Source organism: Crinia signifera, chromosome 7 (assembly GCF_055691185.1).
Source record: "Crinia signifera chromosome 7, ASM5569118v1, whole genome shotgun sequence".
Classification (NCBI taxonomy): Eukaryota; Metazoa; Chordata; class Amphibia; order Anura; family Myobatrachidae; genus Crinia; species Crinia signifera.
The window spans coordinates 118731009-118755888 of NC_139223.1; the positions used below are offsets into that span (position 1 = coordinate 118731009).

Here is a 24880-nt window from a genome sequence, read left to right on the forward strand (position 1 = left end):
AAATATTGCTGCATTATCACATATATTAATCCAACTAACGGAATCCCTCTCTCTGATCTGTCTAACATCTACTAATAATACGATCTCAATCATCTAAGATAATTACAGTAGCTATATTCAAACATTACCACCAACGCACCTGGTGTAGAATCTTCAACAGCATTAGTGTTTTAATTTACTGGTTGATATTTATTGTAATATTTTGGCTTATTTTGTACTGTGTTTTTTTATTTGTTATTTTTATTATAGCTATTTATTTTTATTAATAAATCATTCTCCTTAATATTCTTATGTCTGTCAGCTTCCAATGCTTCCTGCCTATATTATTGTCATCATTATTACTACTCTTGTTATTATGCAGAGTTTACTTTAGGTGGATACATGTGGTGTATATAATGCTGCGAACAAGTCACAAGAGAATGCTTCCTTATATACCTCCAATACAAACTTTACTTTAAGTGCAGGAGATAACCATACAGCTATCACTGCAATAAAAAGGACTACAAACAACAGGTAGTTACTGCTGCAGTGATGTTTTATCATCACAGATACTAAAAACCTTTCCTTCAGATCACACTCACTTCTGCAGTACGCTCTATGAGAAAATGACAGGGCCAAATTGTGCCAGGGAGATGTACGATATTTATATCTACATATTTAAAAAGGAATAAAGTGCTGGAGCGAATATTTTATTCAACTTCAAGTCTGTACCTTTAGTCCTGTTACGGTTGATGACCTTTTGAAACCACAGTATACAATACACAGCGCTATATAATCTCCAAAGTATTAATCACAAGGTCTGTAAATCATTTAATCACAGACAGACGTATAGCTGCCTGGAGTTTACATATAATACACACTAAGGAAAGCCTATTACATTTCTCTTTTTTAAAGGAAAAACAAATGTAATATTTATTCTATACATCCTATTATTTCAAACAGATTTCTGCAGATTAACTATAGAAACCCCTTCGGGGAGCTAATTTAAAGCCATAGTTACCTCCCCTCCTGCATTCTGCAGGAGACTCCCTGACATAGCAGCAATCTCCCTCATTAGTCTAGCAATCTCCCTCATTTCACCTAGCCCACATTACACTGTTACATCATAGTTACCTCCCCGTCTGCATTCTGCAGGAGACTCCCTGAAATAGCAGCAATCTCCCTCTCACTGAGTAGTCTAGCAATCTCCCTCATGTCACCTAGCCCACATTACACTGTTACATATTTGGGGAAAAAATGAATGAGAGATAGATACATTTACATTGAATCATCAGCAGCATTTCCCAGCACTTTACCAAGTTTAGTATCTCTTACTAACTGCTTTGGGGCTCATCTACATTTGGATATAAATCATTTTTAAAAGATTCCTCTCAGATGTAGCAGTGCACAGCCACGCTTCTAGGTGCCACGTTCACAATCTCTTTTCACAATCTCTCCATATATGGAACTAGACATGCCCTTTGGGTGGAGCATGACATGCCCCCTCAATGGGGCGCTGTGCAAAATTCTACTACCAACTATAATCTCCCTGAAACTAGTTTTCAAAAGTAGGCAAGTATGTTTAAAGCTAAATCTCAGCTTTACAACGAAATTCAAAACCACCATAGAATGTGGATAATCTGAACATTTTAAATCGCAAGCGAAAAAAACAAGTGAATATGGGGCACCTATAACTGTGGGCTAGCTGCAAGAATAGTCCAGAAATGGAACACACTTGCAAACTATATGGATAAGGTGTTGAGAGCGCCCATATACATGGTGTTCCTGAATATAAGCACCTATACAGGCTCTGAAGCACAACCCTGAAGATGTTTTGTTTTGTTGTTTTAGTTGGTGCTCAAAATCACCCGATAAAAGGGAGGTTTCTTATGCAGTGGAAGCATGTGCAATATTTAAGAAACTGCAAATAAATAAATGTTCTGTGCTAAACACTCTTATCCATCTGCTAAATTTAGCCACCATATCCAAAGTAAGTGATAAGCACCATCTAGTGGTAAAATTATGGAATTTTTAAACCAGAGAGAATTCCCATGACGACATTTACATCTGTTTATAAACATGAATTAGAAAATATGAGCATTTAAGGTCCCCATCCATTAGTGTGATATGGGCATGTTCCACTTGATTCGGCCCCTGGAATCGTATGAAAAGGGCCCAAATAGCTTGTGTTTAACCTCCAATTCGGTGCACTTTGGATCGGAGATCATAACTGCTGCACAGATCCCACAGCGGGCGATGGGATTGCATGCAAAAGGACCAAATGCGATATATCGCATGCGCACCTACCACCCGGGATCTTCCCATTTTTCTGCAGACTTAAAAAACTCTTTGGTCCACTACACAAGAGTCAGTGTTGCTCTTTAGATTGGACAGCAGAGGGCAGCAGGGTCGGAGAGCTCAAATAGTGCGCAAACAGTGTCATCCAAAACACACTCCAGTATCTTTCCGGGTGGCTCAAGGGGGATTAGCTGCTCCTTCTCCCCTCAGAGACGTTGTAGTTGTGGATGGGGGCCTTAAGCAGCATAGTTTGAAAAAAAGAGGTAAAAGTTGTAACACAAAGAGGGTCGGAGATGTAATAACCAAGATTAGACTACATTTCTCTGCCCAATACAATAACGAGGGGGGACAAAGAGTCCACTCAAACCTTCATTGCAGCATGAAGAAAGCAGTCACAGACTGCAAAGGCAACCAGTCAGAAGAAGAGGATAACCTAGCAATAAAGCAGCTCACTGTATTACGGACGGTACAATAAACAGCACCAGTTTCAAATTATAAATTATATTGTGATTGATAGCCCTGTATATCAGGAAAATCCCTTTCCTTCCTATACAGGGTAAGATAAGATAAGATAAGAATACTTTATTGTTATTAACAATACATCACAACAATGCACCGTCAACAAAACTTAAATACAAAAACCTACACAAAGGAAAAACATTTAGGGCAATTCCCATGTCACTTAACAGCATTTAGCATACGAACAGCAGTAGGAAAGAAACTATTTGTCATACGCTCTGTACGTGCCGAAATACTGCGATATCGTTTTTGCGATGGCAAAACTTCAAAAGCCTTGTATTCTGGATGGCTGGGATCTGCTAAAATACAATTTGCCTTCTTTAGCAATCTATTTTTGTATAAGTCATGGGCGCATGGTAAAGACATCCCTATAATTCTGCCTGCAATTTTAATCACACGATCTAACGCGGTCCTCTCAGCCACGGTGCAGCTCCCGAACCAAACTATGATTCCGTAAGTTAAGACACTCTCCACAATGCCTCTATAGAATCTAGCTAGTGTGTTAATGTCGGAGCATACAGCTTTAAGTTTTCTCAAAAAGAAAAGCCGTTGCTGAGCTTTCTTAACCACCGTGGTAGAGTTTAAAGACCACGTAAGATCATTTGAAATGAGTAGCCCCAAAAATTTAAAAACCTGCACCTCCTCAATAGGCTTATTCTCAATAAAAATGGGAAGTATTGGCCTACCACAGCCTCGCCTAAAATCTATTTTCATCTCCTTGGTCTTATTTGTGTTAAGGTGCAGACAATTTTGCCTACTCCATTTAAACAGTCTGCAAACCTCAGACCTATACGCTACCTCGTCGTCATTTGTTATCAGGCCAACCACAGCGGTGTCGTCCGCAAACTTCACCATCTGCACGGATTCTGAAGTTGACACGCAATCATGCGTGAACAAAGAATATAACAACGGGCTCAGGACACAGCCCTGTGGTACGCCTGTACTAACCATGACCTCGCCGGAGATATGTTTTCCGAGCTTCACTACCTGTGGTCTATTCACTAAAAATTGTAGGATCCAATTACACAGATACCCATTTAACCCCAAATTAAAAAGTTTGGAAACCAACGAAGTAGGAATAATGGTATTAAAAGCAGAACTAAAATCCACAAATAAAATTCTAACATAGGAGTCCCTCTTTTCAAGATGGCCCAACGTTTGGTGCAGAACCAGCAGAATCGCATCATCCGTAGACCTATTTTCTCTATAGGCAAACTGGAATGGGTCAAAATTTGCAGCAAAATGAGACTTTATGTGTCCCAAAACCAAACGCTCAAAGCATTTCATCACCAATGATGTTAAGGCGATGGGACGATAATCATCTAGACCCTTCAGGGGGATTTTTCTTTGGAATTGGGATAATCGTCATAGCCTTGAGACATTTCGGGACAACACAAGTCTGTAGCGAACAATTAAACAGCAATGTAAAGATCCATGCCAGCTGCTCACTACACCCTCTAAGGACCTTCCCTGGTATCCCATCCGGGCCAGCTGCCTTCCCCAGGGCAACACCCTGTAGGCACTTCCTAACTTCCAGCTCGTCTAGTACAATTTGTACTTCATCTGGTCTATTTATAATCATGCTTACAGTGGACATGTTATTTTTATCAAATCTAGTATAAAAATCATTTAGATCTTCCACCAGGATTCTATTTGCGTCTAGGGGCTCTGTTTTTTTCGGTTTATAGTTTGTAATCTCCTGCAACCCCTGCCACATATCTTTAAAATCGTGGCATTCTCTGAATCTGGCTTCCATCCTACCCGAAAATTCTCTCTTAGCCTGCCTGATCCCTATCCTTAAATTGGTCCTAGCTGATTTATAAGCCTCACTATCACCCATTTTAAAGGCGTTATCTCTAATTTTTATTAGTGAGCGTATCGTAGAATTCCACCAGGGCTTGTTATTGGCAAAAGTTCTAATCCTGCGTTTAACAGTGATGCTCTCTATGCTACAATTTATGTAGCCCAGAACCATAGTTGCTAGTAGATCCACATCAATATCCTCGCCTATCGTGGACTCCCTGATAAACAACTCCCAATCAGTAAAGGTTAGAGTATCCTGTAACCTTTCTATTGCATTTTCCGGCCATACAGTAACATCTTTCGGTACTTATGTAGTATCTGGGCTGCCGATTTCTAAATCGGGTCGGATCGGGAGATCGCATCGCATCGCATGCGACCATGCGATTCGATGCGATGCGATGCGATGACCCGATTTTTCCATAGGAATCAATGTTAAAATGGACTGAGTCCATTTTAACATGGAATTCAATGGGAAAAATGGGTCCTTTTCATACCCCTACTATCCAAGTGGGCATGGAGTTGGATATAAACCTGTGGCGAGCGTAGCGAGCCACCGAGCCCGAAGCGTGGCGAGCAAAGCGAGCCCCGCGAGGGGACGAATACCGTTCGCTCGCCACGCTTCGGGCTCGGTGGCTCGCTACGCTCGCCACAGGTTTATATCCAACTCCATGCCCACTTGGATAGTAGGGGTATGAAAAGGACCCATTTTTCCATAGGAATCATTTTAACATTGATTCCTATGGAAAAATCGGGTCATCGCATCCGATATCGGATGCGATGCGATGCGATATCGCATCGCATCGCATCTGATTGTATGCCTTAACTTAAGGCATACAATCAAAAAATCGGCAGCCCAGATACTACATAAGTACCCATCTTTCCTACTTGGTCTGACTCGTTTAACCAGTGGTTTGTACTTAGGTAACATAAATAGGGAAACATGATCTGATCTTCCAATATGTGGGCAAACAACGGCCTCGTATGCATGCTCCACATTCGTATATACTTGGTCCAAGATATTCCCACCCCTTGTTGGGACAAAGACATTCTTGGAAAATTTCCTGAGTACTGATTTTAAGTCACACTGGTTAAAGTCGCCAGCAACAATAAAAACAGCATCCACATATTTAGCCTGCATATCGGCCAGGGTCTCATATAGGGTGCCAAGTGCACATGCTACACCTGCCTGAGGACATATATAAACGGCCATAACTATTACCACCGAAAATTCCCTAGGCAGATAATAAGGTCTACATTTGACCATTAAATATTCCACATCCACCGAACAATAGGATCCAATAGCAACAGAGTCTGAGCACCATTTTTTGTTAACATAGATGCAAACACCCCCTCCCTTACTTTTCCCCGACTCGCGGGTTCGATCAGCCCTAAACAATGCTCTGTCCATAAAGTCCAGCGCCGTATCGGGAATATTATTATTTAACCATGTCTCGGTAAAAACTGTAATAGAGCAGTTCCTCAGGTGTGACTTGCTAGCCACCTCCATTTCAATGTCATCCAATTTACTTGGCAGTGATTGAACATTTGCCATAAACAGGCTAGGCAGGGGGGATCTTAGTGGGCACAACTTATGGCATTACTTATTATTATTGACCTTTATTTATACGGCGCCTCAGGGGATCCACAGTCCACTAGACACAAAAAGAAAATATGAACACACCAAGCATTCAATAACAAACAAAATTTGTAAATTAAGTTAAACTGATTACGTACAGATCACAATATAAATGAAAGTTATTGCTATTAAAAATAGGTGTTTTGAGTATACTAAGGGATACTAATGGAAATATATCTGTTCACATAGTTATTAGTTATATGCTTAACCCTTTGAGTGCCAACATCCCTGCTGCTAAAAATGCCAGCGTCGCTCACGTTTTTTATATAAATTCAAATAAAAAATGTTGTGTAAAAAAAAAAAAAAGTTAAAAAAAATAAAATAAAGATACTTCCTATATAAAAAGGAAAACATTTTAGGTAGCAGCGGTTCTTGCCTCTACGGAGATGAGGTGAGGCGCCCCCCCTCTGCTGCCGTTAATTGTGTTCGTGGTCACCGCCCATATCCTGCCCGTACTAGACATGCGCGGAACAAGTTTTTAGAGGCGTCCCAGCGGGAGGGAGCACCTCCCAATGGGGCTGCCTTTGGATGCTGGGAGGTCAGACTTCCAATAGGAAGAAGTGACTGCCAGTCAAAGTGAAGCCAGAGCAGTCTCACAGACTGCATCTGGCTTCACTACAGTGGCAGATCTTACATGGGGGGCTGCAGCCTATAGGCAAAAACCGCCACTGATTACAGGTCATTATGATAAATAAAAATGTTTGCTTGCCAATTTTTACACCTATTTTGACAAAATTCCCTTGGGACTCAAAGGGTAAACCCCATCAAAGGGAGTGTTGCCCCTTAATGGCACCTGGTTGAGGTTACTTGTTTAATATTTGATTTTAGTTAGGAGGCTTCAGGGTTTTTTTTTTATTGAATTTAGTAAAATGGAAGTGATTGTGTGAATTAAGTGACTAGATCGATTTTATGTTTTTGTGCCCAAGTACTGACAGAGCAGCTCACCTCAGCACACTGCACTTTTGCAATGTACCCATTGTTCTGCAGCTCCATCCAGTTTGCTTCATAGAGTTTAGGACCAATTAGAAAATTTAAGTCAACGATTTTGTCATCTTCTCGGACCAGAGTGGCAGTGAGTCCCAGCTTACAGTGGGCCTGGACGATTGTCAGCACTCGCCTGAACATCTTTGCTGGAACAAATAGAGATTGCAATTAAAATGAATTAGAATGGAATAATCATGAAGATGAACACTTCTTAATTTTACAATAAACAGGACATTTATAGACAAATGGAGGTTATAACTTTAAAAAGTTACATCATATGGAAGTGTCATTTAGTCATTCAGTACTGTCAGGGCCCGGTGTAAGGCTTCTCAGCACCCTAAGCAAAACTTCAACCTACTGCCCTCCATACTGCCACCAATACCCACTTTCTAAACCCTTAAGGCATACTTGCCTAACATTCTGGAATGGCAGGGAGGCTCCCAAAAATTGGTTGGTCCTCCCAGCCCCCCAGGATGGTGGGCAAGTCCCCGGCATTCCCTGGAGGCATCCTATTGAGACCCATGACAGAGTGCAAGGAATAGGGGGCGGCAAAGTAGGGAAGTATGCCTCAAGGGAAAGTATGGAGGTGAGGTCTTAGAAGTTCCACAGCAGCCACCTGCATTATCTACAACAAGGATAGACATTTTTTTTCTGTAACCATAAGATTTGATAAAAAAAAAAAAGTTACTCTTAGCTCTGGTATTCTGTGTTTTCCACTTAAGCCCCGAGAGGCATGTTACCAATTTTAGGCGCTAAACTTGGTACTCTGGCTGGTGGCAGTAACCGCGCTGATTTACCACAAACACTGCGGTAATCAGTAAAGTGTCATGGGCAGAGATTCTCAGATTGGCATATTTGGGGAATCGCAAAGCCTGTAATCCTAACAATTTGAGGAGCAGGGGCGATGTAATGGTTAGCATTGCTGCCTCACAGCATAGAGGTAATGGGTCTGACCCTGGCTCTGTGTGGAGGTTGTATATTCTCCCCTGCTTGCATGGGTTTCCTCTGGGTACTCCAGTCTCCTCCCACATTCAAAAAAATATACTGGTAGGTTACTTGGTTCCCAAATGAACCCTAGAATGTCTGTGTGTTCATGTACATGCGGTAGGGAATATAAACTGTTAGCTCCACTGGAGAATATATATATATAACTTGTAATAGGTAAATAAAAAAATACAATTATAACCTTTAAATGAATTATGAATTAATATGCCAGCGGTTCCAAATCTGAATGGAATCATGGCACTCAAAAGCATCAGATGCAGATTCAAACATTAATTGTTTCACTTATAGAAATAAAAATATGTACATACTTGTCAAAATTTGTACTAATCCCAGTTACAGAGGATCGAAAGGTGGTCATCTAATTTATAGAGGTTAATAAACTGCACCAACGTCACTTAAAGAGGGCCTAACTGTAATCATCTTAGTTATGTAGGTGCTCAGTCTCTATTAAAGAGGTTTGGTGCAAAAATGCTGGGACCTCATAGAAATTTCCCACTTATCCAAGTTTTACTGTAAATTAAGTTAATGGTCTTTATAGGTCATCCTTCAGTTCCGTTATATGGAGAGGACAAGATTTGCTTCCGTTAGTCCACATGTTTTAATGATGGGTAGCCAAAAGCACTGGTTTTGCCTATTACACTGACCATAAATCACCCCAAGGAGTCATGGCACCCAATTTGGGTACTACTGGTATATGTAATGATATTTAGACAACTAATAAATTAATACTTTTTACACAACAATCGGCTATATATACTTTTTTACCTATTGGGTATATCCCCTGGATAATTTCCATTCTTCAGTGGAATATTATATTATCTGAATTATCGGCCTTGGAAAAGTTTTGGATATCTTTCAGTTTTGGGTACTTATGTAGTATCTGGGCTGCCGATTTTCTGATTGTATGCCTTACCTTAAGGCAGGGCTGGGCAATTGCGGCCCTCCAGATGTTGATGAACTACACATCCCAGGATGCTTTGCATCAGTTTTGCTATGTGGCCATGCTGAAACTGATGCAAGGCATGCTGGGATGTGTAGTTCATCAACATCTGGAGGGCTGCAAATGCCCAGCCCTGCCTTAAGGCATACAATCAGATGCGATTTGACGCGATTTTCGGCAAAATCGCATGTGATGCGATTTTGCCTAGGATTCAATGTTAACAAGGTCCTGTTCATTTCCCCACTATCCAAGTGGGCATGGAGTTGGAAATAAACCTGTGGCGAGCGTAGCGAGCCACCGAGTCCGAAGCGTGGCGAGCGAAGCGAGCCCTGCGAGGGGACGCAGATTTCTTAAAAAGTATTCTGTGTCCCCTCACTACAGGTTTATATCCAACTCCATGCCCACTTGGATAGTGGGGAAAGGAAAAGGACCCCTTTTTCCCATTGAATGCTATGGAAAAATCGGGACCATCGCATCGCACACGATTTGGTCGCATGCGATGCTACCGATCCGACTTCTAAATCGGACGCCCAGATACTACATAAGTACCCAGTTTTGTTCACATGAAACCAGTGTTAGAGGAAGGTACAAAAAACCATACAGGCTACAGACCTCTCCACATTGGATATTGAAAGAATACATCCATTATAATGTTAGAAAAGAAAGAGCGCCACCTTTCTGGCTTTCCACTGCATTTTATATGGTATTCTATATGAATGTTAGGGGCAATTCAATTAATGCCGAACAGATTTTCCCAGCCAAATGTTACCAACAACCAACGCACTTTATGGTGTCGGGATCTCGCTCAGTGTTTAATAGCACTGAAAGGAGAAAGGGGAGCAAATCATGCCAGATGACAGGCGCAAATTGGGCTACCATTGCCGGTCTTTAAACAGCATGGCATTTCCCTCCCTTCACCCATAAATTAATTCCCCACTTAAAGTGCTTCAGGAGTGGACTAAGCTGCTATTTTGGGGACACAAGTTTAAAACACTTTGAATCTTCCAAACCTATAATTTACCTGGAATTGTATGTACTTCATCTAGTATCATCAGACCCCACTCCTGACTTTTTAACCAATCCATTACTCGTTCGGCTTCCCAAGACCTCTTTGTTGTGTGTCCCAACATGGAGTAAGTGCTGATAGCAATTGAACATCCAATTGGCTTGTCCTTGGCATCAGATGTAAAGCGACATATCTGGCTGTCATCAATAGTAGACCACATCTTAAACTGCGCTTTCCACTGTTCCACTGAAACAGCAGAATTCCCCAACACCAGGCACCTTTTTCGGACTGTGCAGGCAGCTGTGACACCCACCAGAGACTTTCCCGCACCTGCCAGACACAAGTTTCACAAAGTAAAAAACAGGATTCTTAGAAAGTCTTATTCAGTATTAATTATTCCTGAGAATTGTAAAATTATAATAATGTTTATGACAAATGCAACCAGTAAATTAAATTACACCAATACTGAGGGAGGAAATGAGATAAATGACAAACAACTGAGAACAGCTGAGTGGTTTTGTGTGACTCTTTCCCTGATTCTAAACTAAATATGCAATAAAATGAAAACTTTTTAATAACACCCTTACCGCAAGGCAGAACAATCACGCCAGAACGAGCCCGGCCATTGCCAAACATCTTTCGAAGACTCTTTTCTTGGTACGGGCGAAGGACAGCGGTGGGCTTCAGGTCAATGTTAATGTCCGGATTCATGTTGTCATTCCTAAAATCATACTCTGCCAACAGGGGGTACTCCATGCAGATGCATTGCTTCTGGAGCTCCTCAATCTTTTCCTAACCATAGGTAAAACATGATGAGATCAAAATTCACAGAGACACAAAGTCATTGTGGCCACAATGCCAAAGACTTTGAGGAGAACCCTTCAAAGAGATTGGGGGTTTACCTGTTTGACCTCAAATGACACCGTTTGCATCTCTTCTTCCTCCTCCTCTTCTTTGTCCATTTGCTCATAAAACTCAAACAAGTCAGCGGGGACATCGCTCTTATTCTGCGTTTCTGGATCCTGGGAGGTGGAGGGGCCACTGGATGGATCACTGGTCTTGGAGATCTAGAAAGAATTCCAGCACAGGCGATGGAACAGATAAGCACTTGCATAATGTACATACATGGTCCTTAGTGATGATATGTACTGTGTTATGCTGATATGAAGCCATATTTTTAAAGAAATATAAATGTTCTGATTGATTTTAAACCTACAGCTTCTCCTTCCACTACATTACGGTCAGTCTAAAGCAGGGGTGGTGAAGCTTTTTGTGCCAAGGGCCGTTTTTAACAAAAATGTAAGATAATGTAAACTTTTAACGATATGGATGTAAAAGTCCAAAATCATATGACTGATCATATGTAGTGATTGGGAAAATTCTCCATCAAATAAATAGAAAGGCACAGGAGGCCCCATTATTATTATTATAATTTTATTTATAAAGGCGCCACAAGTGTTTCGCAGCACCGTACAAAGGAACAATACAGGAAGACAAAGCTTGGCATAACATTGAATAAATAAAGGGATTTTTGTAAGAACTTACCGTTCGAATCCCTTTCTCTGATATGGTCCTGGTGACACAGCTCAACATTGGGATGTAGGAGGGTCCGTAGGAGCCAGGCACCTATCCTAAAGTTTTAGAGGGTAGGCTCCTCCCCTACTGCATCCCAGACTCTTCAGTTCAATCTTTCAAAGCCACTGGAATACATTAACTCAGTACAAACGCCTGCACACATTATATGCACATTTTTCAAAAACAACTTTTAACCATATAACATGAAACATCATGAACCTGGCATACTTACTGAGCGTAAGGGAGGGATCGCTGTGTCACCAGGACCATATCAGAGAAAGGGATTCGAACGGTAAGTTCTTACAAAAATCCCTTTTTCTCTTTCAATGGTCCTGGTGACACAGCTCAACATTGGGATGTTCCAGAGCCGGTCCTTTGGGTGGGTACGCTCAGGTCTGCAGCTCTCATCACTGCTCGCCCGAATGATGCGTCCTCCGACGCGAACTCATGGAACCTATAGAATTTGGCAAAGGTATGAACAGATGACCAAGTGGCAGCCCTGCAAACCTGCTCAGCTGTTGCCCCATGTCGTACCGCCCAAGAGGTGGCAACCGACCTGGTGGTATGCGCATTAATCCTGGCCGGTACAGGCCTACCAACTTTAGTATATGCAAACGCTATAACAGAGCGCAACCACCTAGCAATGGTCTGCTTAGAAGCAGGCCAACCAATTTTGTGTATGTCATACAAAACTAACAAGGTGTCAGTCTTTCTGACACTCTTAACTCTGTCCACATAAACGCGCAAGGCGCGCACAACATCCAAATTCCTCAATTTGTCCCTTTTCCTTGAACCCTCTGGGGGTTGAAACACAGTCAGAACTATCTCCTGATTTAGATGAAAAGCAGAGACTACTTTTGGTAAAAATTGGGGTACTGTCCGAAGAACAGCCCTATCATCATGAAATATAAGGAAGGGAGACTTGCATGACAATGCCCCCAACTCCGATACTCTTTTTGCTGACGCCACTGCCAACAAAAATACCAGTTTCCATGTAAGGAATTTAAGGTCAGCTGACCTTAATGGTTCAAAAGGTGCCTTCTGAAGGCACTCCAAAACCAGAGATAAATCCCATGGTGCTACTGGTTGTTTGTAGGGAGGTTTCAATCGGGACACCCCCTGCAGGAAGGTCTGTACTTCCGGTATTAAAGCAATCCTTCTCTGGAAGTAAATAGACAAGGCCGAGATCTGTACCTTGTTAGACCAGGATGCCTGGGTATTAAACATTATATCCCAGGGTTACAAAATTCCCTTCAAAGGTCTTCCTCCGAGAAGAATATGCCCATGCGTCCCTGAACTGTGTGACAGACGCCCCCCCACCTTGACCACCGCCGGGCCAATCCCCTGGCAGTCATGCGGAGGGTTTGTCCTCTCCTTTGGTATCTTATGAAAAGAACCAAATTTTGACTTTGGGGCCTTACCCCTGGAGGACTGAAACTTTCCCCTAAAAGACTGTCCTCGAAAGGACGCACCTCCTCTAGGGGAGGGCCGAAAGGACGGCCTGAAAGCAGAAAATCTTGATGTCTGCTTGGCTGCAGGGGCAGGCAGGAAAGTACTTTTGCCACCTGTGGCCTGTTTAATAATCTCTCCCAGTTCAGAGCCAAATAACAGCTTTCCTTTGAAAGCTAATGCTTCTAAGGCCTTCTTAGACTCGTTATCTGCCTCCCAAGCCTTAAGCCAGAGCACTCTCCTGGCATTGACAGACACTGTGGAAACTCTAGCAGCCATTTTGAGAGCTTCCTCCTCAGCCTCTAGCACATACTCTGCTGCTGCTTTCAGCTTCTACACAAGCAATAACACACAAGGGTCAGCATGTAAAATGGTGCACAAATCATTGGCCCATACAATCATGGCCTTAGAGACCCAGGCTGAAGCAATCAGAGGACGTAGGGTGTATCCCACCCCTTCAAATATTGCTTTTAGGTTACGGGGTCCTTAAAAGCTGCTCCCCCTTGCACTGGTAAAACAGTAGCTTTTGACAACCGTGCCACAGAAGCATCAACCACTGGAACTTTCTCCCAGAGATCTGCATGAGACTCAGGCATGGGGTACAGACTTAAGAATCTCTTAGGCATCAGCAGCCTTTTATCGGGCGTTTTCCAAGCCCCTTCCAATAAGTCCTGTAAACCTTCATCTGAAGGGAAAGTAACAGCTTCCTTACGCTGCCGTTTAAATACACCTTTTGCAGGAGTTTTATCTTCCACAGACAAATTTAAAGTCTGTTTAACAGCAGTAATCAAATCCTCCACCCCTGCGGCTGAGGAATCCTCAGAATCATCACCCTGCTCCCAGGGAATGTCTGCATATGCTCCTTCCTCCTCATCAACCAATAAAGGCACTGAGTAAGACCTTTTAGGGGTCCCCACAGCATCCACATCAATCTTGTCTAGCAATTCACTAAACCTGTTAATCCCTTTTGCAGTATCCTGCATCACCTGTAGGAAAGCAGGGTCTGCCTGGGTAAGAGGCAAGGAGCCAGAGGACTGCTGTGATGATGACATAGGTCTCTGAGTATCAACCAAAACATCACTCTGTTTGTCCAGCAATTGCACCAAAGCATTTACAGACCTGCCCAGGGCACTGGCCCAGGTGGGTTCCAATTGCTCTACCCTCTGGGGTTCACTCCCCATGGGTTTAACAGCAGCGCAAGCAATACACAAGCCCCCCTTGGCCATCTGCTCAGGGATAAATTTCAGTGTGCAAACACTGCAAGCGCTCAATGTATCTGGGGCTCCCTCCCCCAAAACCACAGACTGATGCACAGACATGATGTTCACAAATAACACAGTCACAGCGCAAAATGTACAGGCGTTTACACAAAGCCAATGTACTCAGTCACTTAGCTGTCTGTAGTCTTCAGAATAGGGAAAGCGATGCCCAGGAAATCCAATCACTCTGTCAGGATCTGTCAGCCAGCTCAGCTCCGCTGCAAGCGTTCCGAATGGCGCCAAAAACAGAGTGAGGGAAGAGACCAAGTCCCTGCTGCTGCGGGGTCCGTGACTTTTAGCGCCAAGCACCCCCAGACAGCCGCTCCCTTAGTAGGATCTCCTAGTTCCAGTATCTCCCCCTCAGCTGGGGACCCCTTGGAACATGCCTGTAACACACTGCTGTCCTCTCAGATAGGAGCTCAGTGTGTAAGCTCCGCAGAAAATGTCCGCCGCCATCACGGAGCGCCTGTCCCCCATGATCCCCACCTAGCGTGAAGCCGGTTTCAGAGCGCTCCGGAGCCCAGGCAGCTTCTTAAAAGAAGCTGTAAGCGCTGCACAGGGAGGCCAGACAGCGTCTCCCCTGTGCACAGCGAGCTGACAGGACGCGCTTCTGTCAGCTCCTGCTGCGCTAGCAGTGTGAGGATTCACTAATGAGAATCCTCACACTGTGCCTACCTAGCTAGAGTGAAAAGTTAATAAAATAATAAAAAAAACCTAACTACTCTAATCCTTCGGCTGCTCCCGCAGCCCTTTAGAATAGCACCCACTCCAGTGGGCACCTAACACGAACTGAAGAGTCTGGGATGCAGTAGGGGAGGAGCCTACCCTCTAAAGCTTTAGGATAGGTGCCTGGCTCCTACGGACCCTCCTACATCCCAATGTTGAGCTGTGTCACCAGGACCATTGAAAGAGAAAACAAAAATACAGTACAAATAAAGAGCGCCACAGATCAATACACATTACAGCTTAAATGTAAGTAGTGAGGACTCAATCAACATACAACTAGAGGCTTGAGGACAATGATGGAGAGGAGTATGCAGACGAAGATGGTCACTGAGTGTTGGAGTATAGGAGAGCTGTGAGTGAAATGTGAAGAGAAGTGGGCTTTGACAACAGGAGGGAAGAGGGCCCTACTCGGAGGAGCTTACACTCTAGTAGGAAGGGGAGACAGACAGATTACAAGAGGTGCAAGCGAGGGGGTGGTGGTTAGATAGCAGGATGTAAACAGGCAAGGGGTCGGAGAACCAGCTGGTTTATGCAGTGGAAGGGTATTAAGCAGCACAGTAGGCCCCATGTCAGGATATTAAGCAGCACAGTAGGCCCATTAAGACAACATGACATATGCAACTTGTATTTACAGGTATCTATCAGCTAACAAGTTAAAGAGTGAAATCTCATTTGCATTTGGCTCCTATGATTTTAGATATACACTTTGCTGCAGGGGGACCAAATTGTCAGCGTACCCCACAACATTGTTATGGACCCCAAGAGAGACTGATCCAAAAAAACTTTATGACATTGGAAAAGTGTCACCAGAAAGGCCAGTTAAAGTACCAACCAGCAGATTGTTACACTCACAGCAGACTTGCTAGTAAATGTCTCTGTAATAAGCTCTGTTTCCTCGCCCTCTTCATTCCTCAGTCTACAGCCTCGAATGGTGGAGTCTTGCAGGAGATCCTGGATGACTTCAGGGTGAGCACTCTCAACAAAGTACCTGGGGAGGACATATGATCAAGGAAACATAAAACAGTAAAGAACCAATCATACATAACCTGCCACGAATGCAGGTGCTAACCATTAATAACGAAAATCAGGTATAAAAGTATATTATTTTAAAAAGATTTGGATATTGTGTAACTATAAAATGGCTTTTGCACAAATTAAAAACCATATTGTGAAAAGTGTTAAACTGTGTCCGGGAGCATATTTCAAATTGATAGGTCATGTTGACAATATCTGCATTGGCCTAACATGGGCCATTGTTAGAATTTAGGAATACACTGAGGGCCAGATGTAACAAGCTTCAAAAATTGGTAAATGGAGAGTGATAAACAGCCAGCAATTCACCACTTAATTGTCATGTGATATGCTGGGTATGAAAAAAATGAAAGGCAGGAGCTGATTGGCTGGTTGTTTATCACTCTCCACTTTATCACTTTTGAAGCTTGATACATCTGGCACTCAGGGGTAGATTTATTAATGTGGCCATACCGTTCCTTGTGTTCCCCCTTTCGCTTCACAACTTTATCGTGGTGAAGCGGTGCCGCTCTTCTCCTAAATTTACTGTGCGTCTTGCATAGGTTATGGGAGTGCGTTATCCCCAGCCGACGGGGATACGCTTCCTCCCATAACGGATGTGCGCTCCCCCTGCTGCCAAGTTCTGCGCATGCACCGGTTACCTGCTCTTGCGATGTGTACCGGCACATGCGCAGATACATCCATCTGACGGCGGGGACCAGCAGGCGCCGGGGAGAGAGAACACTGTCAGCCGGGGAGAGGACCGATAAAGTTAATTGAAATGCACAAAAAAAAGGAGCCTTTGAATTACACAGCGCCAGAAAATTCTGGCGCTATGCACTGCACGTTAATGGAGGAGTGTGCGGCAACCTGGACCCTTCATAAATAAGGTATGAGCCAAGAGCTCCTTTAAAATACGGAACATGCATTAGCCCTCCTCCCCCATAGTGCTGCATGCTAAACACACGCATCGTGGGTGTGATAGATCAGGGGAAGCGCTATCCCCTGTCTTAGCGCACGGGGATAGCGCATATGCCCCTGATCGAATGTTAATAAATCTACCCCTCAGTGAGTGTGACAATGCAGAATGTACTGTATGTGCTACTACACTTTACCTGTTATGTTTTAAGACCAACTTCACTTTTCCATAACTGACTGTGCAGAGCTGCAGGAGATAAAGATAATATGTAGAACACATTAGTAGCTAGTAAATGATTAAAAAAAAGATGTATCAGGTCTACAGTTCATCAGCAGTGATTAGAAACCAATGGCAGTATCCATAGAACTGGGTCTCATCAATACTGCCATGAAGACCGAACGGTGATAGATGGACATAATATACAGTAGGTATATACTGTGGTACTAAATCTAAAAATAAAAAAAAAGTCCCCTTATTTGCGGCAGTGATGGCTAACCTTGAAACTCCAGCTGTTGTTAAACTACACATCCCAGCATGCCCTGCATCAGTTGTAGCATGGCCAAATAGTAAAACTGTAGCAGGGCATGCTGGGATGTGTAGTTCAACAAAAGCTGGAGTGTCAAGGTTAGCCATCACTGGTTAAGGATGTTCTTTACAGTATATTGTTCCTTTTAACTTATCTGCATTAATTTCCTGAAACAACTGGGTCTTTCAAATACGCCACACTAAAAGTATGGTGATGCATAACATCAGGAACTATCGCTATATAAAATGCTTACTTTCCCCCTATGCAAGCTACTGTAAAACAGGCAGAGGAGTGGAGAGCACAGCACAGAAAGTTCCATGCCTATTGACAAAAAATACATACTAAGAAGTTATCAGTAAAATGATTCATCAAATACTGTAAGATAATGGATGCCATCTAGTGGCCCAATAAGCCCTGACCTAAATCCAATCCAAAATCTGTGGCAGAACATCAAACCATCACAACAAATCCCTGACACAATTAGCATCCAGGATTTTAGCATGGAAATAAATGAAACATTCAGATTTAGGAAATATTCCTTAGGTTACATCAGCGCACACAACACCCACCTTAATGAACTGCACTATGCCCTCAGGGACCCCGGTTTTGCTCAGTTTCTGTAGATACTCAACAATATCACTGGTTTGCAGACCCACGCTGACTGCTGCATACAGCGAGTAAGCGGTGAGTTTATACTCATGGACATGCACTGGTCGACAGACTGGCTCCGAGATGGCAACAAGGAAATCCTGGGCGTATTTGTACACTGGAGAGAAGGCTTCAAGGAAGATGTGTCCATCCGGAGCCTGGCAACAAAGGAATACACATCAAGATGCGGTGCTGTAGAAATTATACATCACAAAATACAAATTCAGATCAGATGCAAAGTATCTTAATTTGTTATATGTTCAAATGGTGACTAACGCAAAGATTAATAGCGGGAACCAAAATGACACATTTTACATCTTACAGTATATAGGTCTTATCAAATACAGTTCTGTCAATCATAAGCATTGTTCAACATAATTGGTTACAAGCACATTACATAATTGATCACAGAAAAACAATAAACACACCTCTTATAAGATTAAGCTCTATAATGATACAACTATATTAGAATGTTCTGACCTAATCAATAATACAAATAGTATAAGTATTGCTTGCTCTGTTATGTTATGAACAGCCATTTTGCGTTCAGTAGCCATTTTACCTTCATCTAGAATCTCGCCTACTATCGTTGAACTAAAGGCCCCATACCTTCCTGTTAATTCTACAAGGGGAGAAGTTGCAGCCATCCCCCTTGAATAAACGGCACAAAAGCTTCCTGGGCAGCACAACCTTTTGAATGTGATCCCAGCAAGGACTCTGATAAAACGTCGTTCTTACTAGCGAACTATGGGCACCGATATGATGATCAGAGCTTAAACACATCCGACTTGCAAGTTTTCATCTGATTAATTGTCCCAATGTGTCAAAATCAGATGAAATCAGGCAAAATCAGACAAGTATATGGCCAGATCAAGAATCTGATTCTGAGTTAAGAGTAAAACAGCAAGTAAGTTTTGCATTTGGAATAAACCATGATGCAATGCAAGGGGTGCAAATACTTTTATTGTGTTTTTCATGCAGGATAATAATGGCTGCTTTTACATGTAGCCCACAAATTCTGGACAAAAAAAAAGCTTTATTTTTACAGAGCAATTTATATTTGCCTTTGTACAAACACCCTCCTAAATCTCCCTGCACATTTTAGATTTGCCCCACCTGCAGTTTGGATGTGTATTTGTAAATCAACAATATTGACTACTGGTAGGAAGTGAGGGAGGGGATTGCCAGGAGTTCCATCTCTACTCGAATGAAGGAAACATCCTACAAACTTTACTACATAAGTACTACACTCAAGATGAATTGTCTAATAAATGTTCCCCTCTTCTGCTCCTGGCAGAAATGTGGACACAGGGCAAATATTTCTCCATATTTGGTGGACTTGCCCACACATTATTCCATTTTGGAGAGAGGTCCTCTCAATTCTTAACTCCTGGACTTTTGGGTATTTCTACTTTCAAAACAATTTCTGCATATATGGGATTATTCAGTAAGGATCTCACATGCAACAAATCTTTTTCTAACGGGCAAAACCATGTGCACTGCAGGTAGGGCAAATGTGGAAATGTTTTTCGCAAACTGATCGATTATGTTTGAGTTGCAGGGTGTGTCCACGATGGCACAAAACAAAAATGTTTGAATTTATTTGCAGTCCGGCCGCAGTTTGATTGGGGGTGTTAACCTGCCATTTTCTGGGTGTATCAGTAAAAACCCAGGGATGCTCAAGCTGTTGAAAGGTCAGATTTACGCACACTTGTAGACTTGGGAAATGGATTTTCAGCTGGCCGGCAATATTTTTGAAAGTCATTCGCAGGCTTTCACAGGGCAGGATTTTAATTTGGGTGGCAACTATTTGATCGCAGACCTCTTCAATATCGCACAGCAGCGATCAGGTCTGGTTTATTGCAAGCATGGAAAAGATTACTGGATCTGGTCTTGCGCCCCTGCCTCCCAAAGAGGGTGATCGCCCCTCACCCCCCTAGTTTGTAGTCAACTTTGAACCTCCAGAGATCCTACACTGAATATTTGCCTGGCTGTCCCCAGAGTCTTCCTCATTGAATCCAGTTTACTTGCTGTAGGTTTGTTCCCTTAATCATTCTTACCATTTATGTGCCCAAATCTACATGGGTTGCTAATTAGAGAATTTGCAATCTGTTCAATTATCAAATAATGCGTATGCACAGAAGTTGCAGTTTGATTAACAGGATGGCCTGTTCTGGGTGTGTTTGAGAAAATGCAGGAATTTTTTAGGGTGGGTCTCGAACATCAGCGATGACCACTTCCAGGCTGGTTCTTCGAAGGTTCGGTTTTTCCAATTGGATCTGCAAATGCAACGCTATTTGCATTGAATTTGCAATTTAAGGGCATTTATTTTGTTTAGGAGGTGACTTTTTGACCGTAGTTTTGTCAAAATTATAGAACTGCAACACCCGGCAGCAGCATGCCTGGGTCCTACTCCACTAAAATGAGAACCACTCACATATTATTGGTAGTCCCCTGCCTGTGTTGGGTACAGCTACCACAAGAAAAAACATATCCGCAATCTGCTCATATCCATTATCCGTCCACTTCACAAGTATTTAAAATGTATGGAAGGTACTTGTGTAGTTTCACGGTGCCAGCATGGCGAGTGTAGCGAGCCACCGAGCCCCGCAAGGACACAGACACACGGCGCCATGAAAGTACACAAGTACCGTATGGAATCTTTGTGTTTTATCCCTTTCTAACCATTCAGGAACAGAGTGCATCAAGGCAGATAGGGTAATTTGGCACAGATCCTGACCTAATGCTGCCCATACACTTATGCGATGGGACATTGCATCTTGTGGTACCTAAAGTACCCTCTTCCAACACACAATGCCGCATGCCATATGCGATGCCACATCGGGTGCTGGAAGAGGGCATCCGGCTGAGTAGCTTAGAGCTGTGAAGGAGCGCTAGCGGGTGGCAGGGGTCTGCAGTGGTGGCAGAATTTGAAAAAAATGGTTTAAAAACACTGGGCGGCCCTCTGAGAGAACTCAGCCAATCAGAGGGCCGGCCAGTGTTTTAGACAATTTTTCAAATTCTGCCACCACTGCTGACCCCTGCCACCCACTAGTGCTCCTTCACAGCGCAAAGCTACTCAGACGGACACTGTCAGCAGTTCCTCCGGCCCCCTTTACCCAAACCAAATGCCGCCGAAAGTGTAAGTGTATGGGTTACAGAAGAAAATTGACACATCATGTTTAGCATATTTGGTATAGAACCAGCCAATCTATATAGGCTTTTTAATTCTACCATCTGCGGTCACCAATAACTCATTCCCTACACAGTATGGACAGAGCATATAGGGAGGGTTACACAAATGCAGGATACATACTACCCAAAGTGGACGGGAGGAATGATCTCCTTTCAAAGGCATTTGAAGTCTATAGTCCTTGGCTCCGTATTCGTCATGCTTAGTGCTGCCTTCTTCCACCTGCTTTCCTGCAGCAGAAGGCATGGCTTCCTGGTCGGTACCTGGTAAGTCATCTTCTTCATCTTCCTCATCATCATAGTGACGCTTCTTGGTTTTTTTCTTGTCTGCTGTGAAGAAATTTGACCAGAATGAGAACAAATTGTCAAGTAATTTTGGTCAAAATCACTGACCCCATTATAATACAGCAAAGATATCTGCTCTGTAATAGATGAACACATTTTATTTTAAGCTTCACATATATAATAGCCTCCAAGTTCAGTGGCAGACAAACTCTGAGGGTTTTTTTAACGGAGCAATCATTTACAAGGCATTATTTAACCTAGAGATGTGCAGGTTCTGATTTACTCTGATTTCAAAGCAGGTTCTTATTGGCTATCCCAAATCACATGACAGTTGTGGACAGTTGATAGCCAATAAGATCCTGCTTTGAAATCAGAGTAAATCAGAGCCTGCACATCTCTAATTTAACCTAGAAAATCATTGCCTCTTAAAAAAAAAAAAGTGTTCGGTTGGCATCCTGCACGTTGAACTCAGAGGCTATTGCATTTGGCCATTGATGTATAAAACCAGTACCTGTTTTGGCAATTTTAATACCAAATTAACACACAAAATAGATTCAATTTAAAAACTTTTTTCCCTTTTCTTTTTTAAAGTTATGACTTCACCACCTCACTACCAGGGCCATGTACCACACAACGGCAATATCAGTGGAAAATCAAGGGTACTTGTGAGTTATCCGGGCGTCCGATTTTCAAATCGGGTCGGATCGGGACATCGCATCGCATCGCATGCGACCATCGGATGCGATGCGATGTGATGCGATGCGATGACCCGATTTTTCCATAGGAATCAATGTTAAAATGGACTGAGTCCATTTTAACATGGAATTCAATGGGAAAAAGGGTCCTTTTCATACCCCTACTATCCAAGTGGGCATGGAGTTGGATATAAACCTGTGGCGAGCGTAGCGAGCCACCGAGCCCGAAGCGTGGCGAGCGTAGCGAGCCCCGCGAGGGGACACGGAATACCGTCCGCTCGCCACGCTTCGGGCTCGGTGGCTCGCTACGCTCGCCACAGGTTTATATCCAACTCCATGCCCACTTGGATAGTAGGGGTATGAAAAGGACCCCTTTTTCCATAGGAATCATTTTAACATTGATTCCTATGGAAAAATCGGGTCATCGCATCCGATGGTCGCATGCGATGCGATGCGATGCGATATCGCATCGCATCGCATCTGATTGTATGCCTTAACTTAAGGCATACAATCAAAAAATCGGACGCCCGGATAACTCACAAGTACCAAATCAAGTAATATAGAATGTGTAAACCAGCTAGCCACCAAACAAATAGCCGTAAGATTAGTGTTCTGAGGGCAAAAATTTGCATCTATTGGCATCCATATAAATAATTTCAACAAGCTAGATGTCAACAGTCGTTACTGTAGGCAAATTCTCCACCTAGTTACATCCAGCCTGATTCACAGCCCCAGCTCCAGACAGATCACACACATTTAAGACACAGAACACAAATGTATATAACTCGATGACAAGACAGACACAAAAAGCCACAATATCACTACCACAGTGCCACACTACCTTGTAAAAAAAAAAAAAATAATAATACAAACTTCTGTGGAAACCTATACGCTCCAGCATCACATGCCAGCCTCATGTGTGGAACTACAAGCCCCAGAATCCCATGCCAGCATCAGGTGAGGAACTGTAAGTCATGACATCACATGGCATAATAATAGATGGTGTGGAACTACAATACCCAGCAGCACAGGTCAGTCCCTGATGTCACACTAGTAGCCCCAGCAGTTAGTTGGTCAAGTGGAACTACATCTCCCCAAACATTAAATACAATACTCTAGTGTGGAACTAAAAGCACCAGCATTGCAGGCCAACCTCTGGTGAGGAACTAGAAGTCCCTACAAGGGGGGGACTATGTAAAAACCGGACCCGGACTTAACTCCGGACAGGACATCAAAATCTGCAGTCCGGAGCTTGTAGGGTCCGGTCCGGGGGGTGTCCTGTCCGGGGGTGTCTTGTCCGGGGGTCCCTGTTATAGCTATCACCAGGGACATGGTGGAGGGGAGATTACAGCCTCCCCGTGTGGTCCGGACCGTCCGTTTTTTGCTACATGCCCGGACCATACAGGGAGGCTTTATTCTATCCCCTCCTCCTCTACTTGGTGACAGGTGTCACAGGCAGCCCCCCGGACAGGACACCCCCGAACAGGACACCCCCCGGACCGGAGGCTACAAGCTCCAAAATGCAGAGTTTGATGTCTGGTCCGGCGGTCCGGGGGTTTTGTCCTGGTCCGGTTTTCACCCATACCCCTACAAGAGGCTGTGGTGCGTGCCAGCATGTGTACACACATAGGGAGCCCAGGTTGCTGCATGGATGAAGCAGGTATGTGCCATCTCATACCTCTGTCAGGCTTGTCCTTTTTACCCATGACACTGAGAGCAGGACCCCGCCGGGCACAGGCTATACCCAGCAAACTGGCACAATACAGTAGCTGATTATGGCAGCTCCTTACAGGCTGTTATGCCTGATGGGCACCATGGAAGCAGACATGGCTGCCGCTGCCAGTCCAAACCGTAGATGATTGGCTGCTGCTATACTCGGTTTCCCATCACTCTCCGATGGTACGCCCATACGTGCCACCTACGTCAAAGGCCACTGATTGTAGCCTTGACCAATCAGCGCTAGGGACATGGATGAGATAACGCTTCGCGTGTATGTGTACGTTAACGTTACGTGCCTGAAACCCGTGCGCGCACTCATGCCCGCTGCATTCCCACAAGGAGGCGGGGCCTAAGGCAGGCGGCTGCGAATGAAGGTCTTCGGCTTCGGTGTGTTCGCCATCGATGGTTACCATCGATCTAAACTGTGAAGAAGAAAAACCGATTGATGGTCTATGACAGAACATCGATAGTTCTGCAATCGGATATTGACGGATGATATGTGGAAAATAGAAAATAGAGACTAAAAAGAAGAGACGCAGCTCTGGAGCTGCTCGGGCTCAGCCTCAGACTCAGAGGACTGGCTCAGCATCACGTCACGGCTCAAGTCACTGCGGCTAACGTGCTCAGTCAGCGAGCGTATCATCCAGTTGGGCTGGCTGGGGTGCAGCAGACATGCGGTTACTGCTGCTGTGTGTTCTGTTTATTT

The 24880-nt window shown here is 43.6% G+C and overlaps 1 protein-coding gene across 4 annotated transcripts in view; it reads right to left on the bottom strand.

Moving 5' to 3' along the window:
• Positions 1–24366, bottom strand: part of ERCC3 (ERCC excision repair 3, TFIIH core complex helicase subunit) — a 44618-nt gene extending 20252 nt beyond the window's left edge. Inside the window, exons 1-9 of one of the 4 annotated variants that reach the window (XR_014450797.1) lie at positions 24134–24365; positions 21600–21805; positions 18205–18441; positions 17306–17355; positions 16032–16167; positions 11073–11237; positions 10758–10962; positions 10186–10500; positions 7181–7365 (exon numbers count right to left, since the gene is read on the bottom strand). Coding sequence is in view for 3 of the 4 variants with exons in the window: in XM_083153668.1 (XP_083009794.1) it covers positions 7181–7365; positions 10186–10500; positions 10758–10962; positions 11073–11237; positions 16032–16167; positions 17306–17355; positions 18205–18441; positions 21600–21805; positions 24134–24161 (1527 nt within the window). In the remaining variant the exon portion in view is untranslated. Of the gene's footprint in view, positions 1–7180; positions 7366–10185; positions 10501–10757; positions 10963–11072; positions 11238–16031; positions 16168–17305; positions 17356–18204; positions 18442–21599; positions 21806–24133 lie in introns of all 4 variants that reach the window. The other 3 variants (XM_083153670.1, XM_083153669.1, XM_083153668.1) reach the window with 3 other exon arrangements.
• Between the last annotated feature and the right edge of the window lie 514 nt (positions 24367–24880).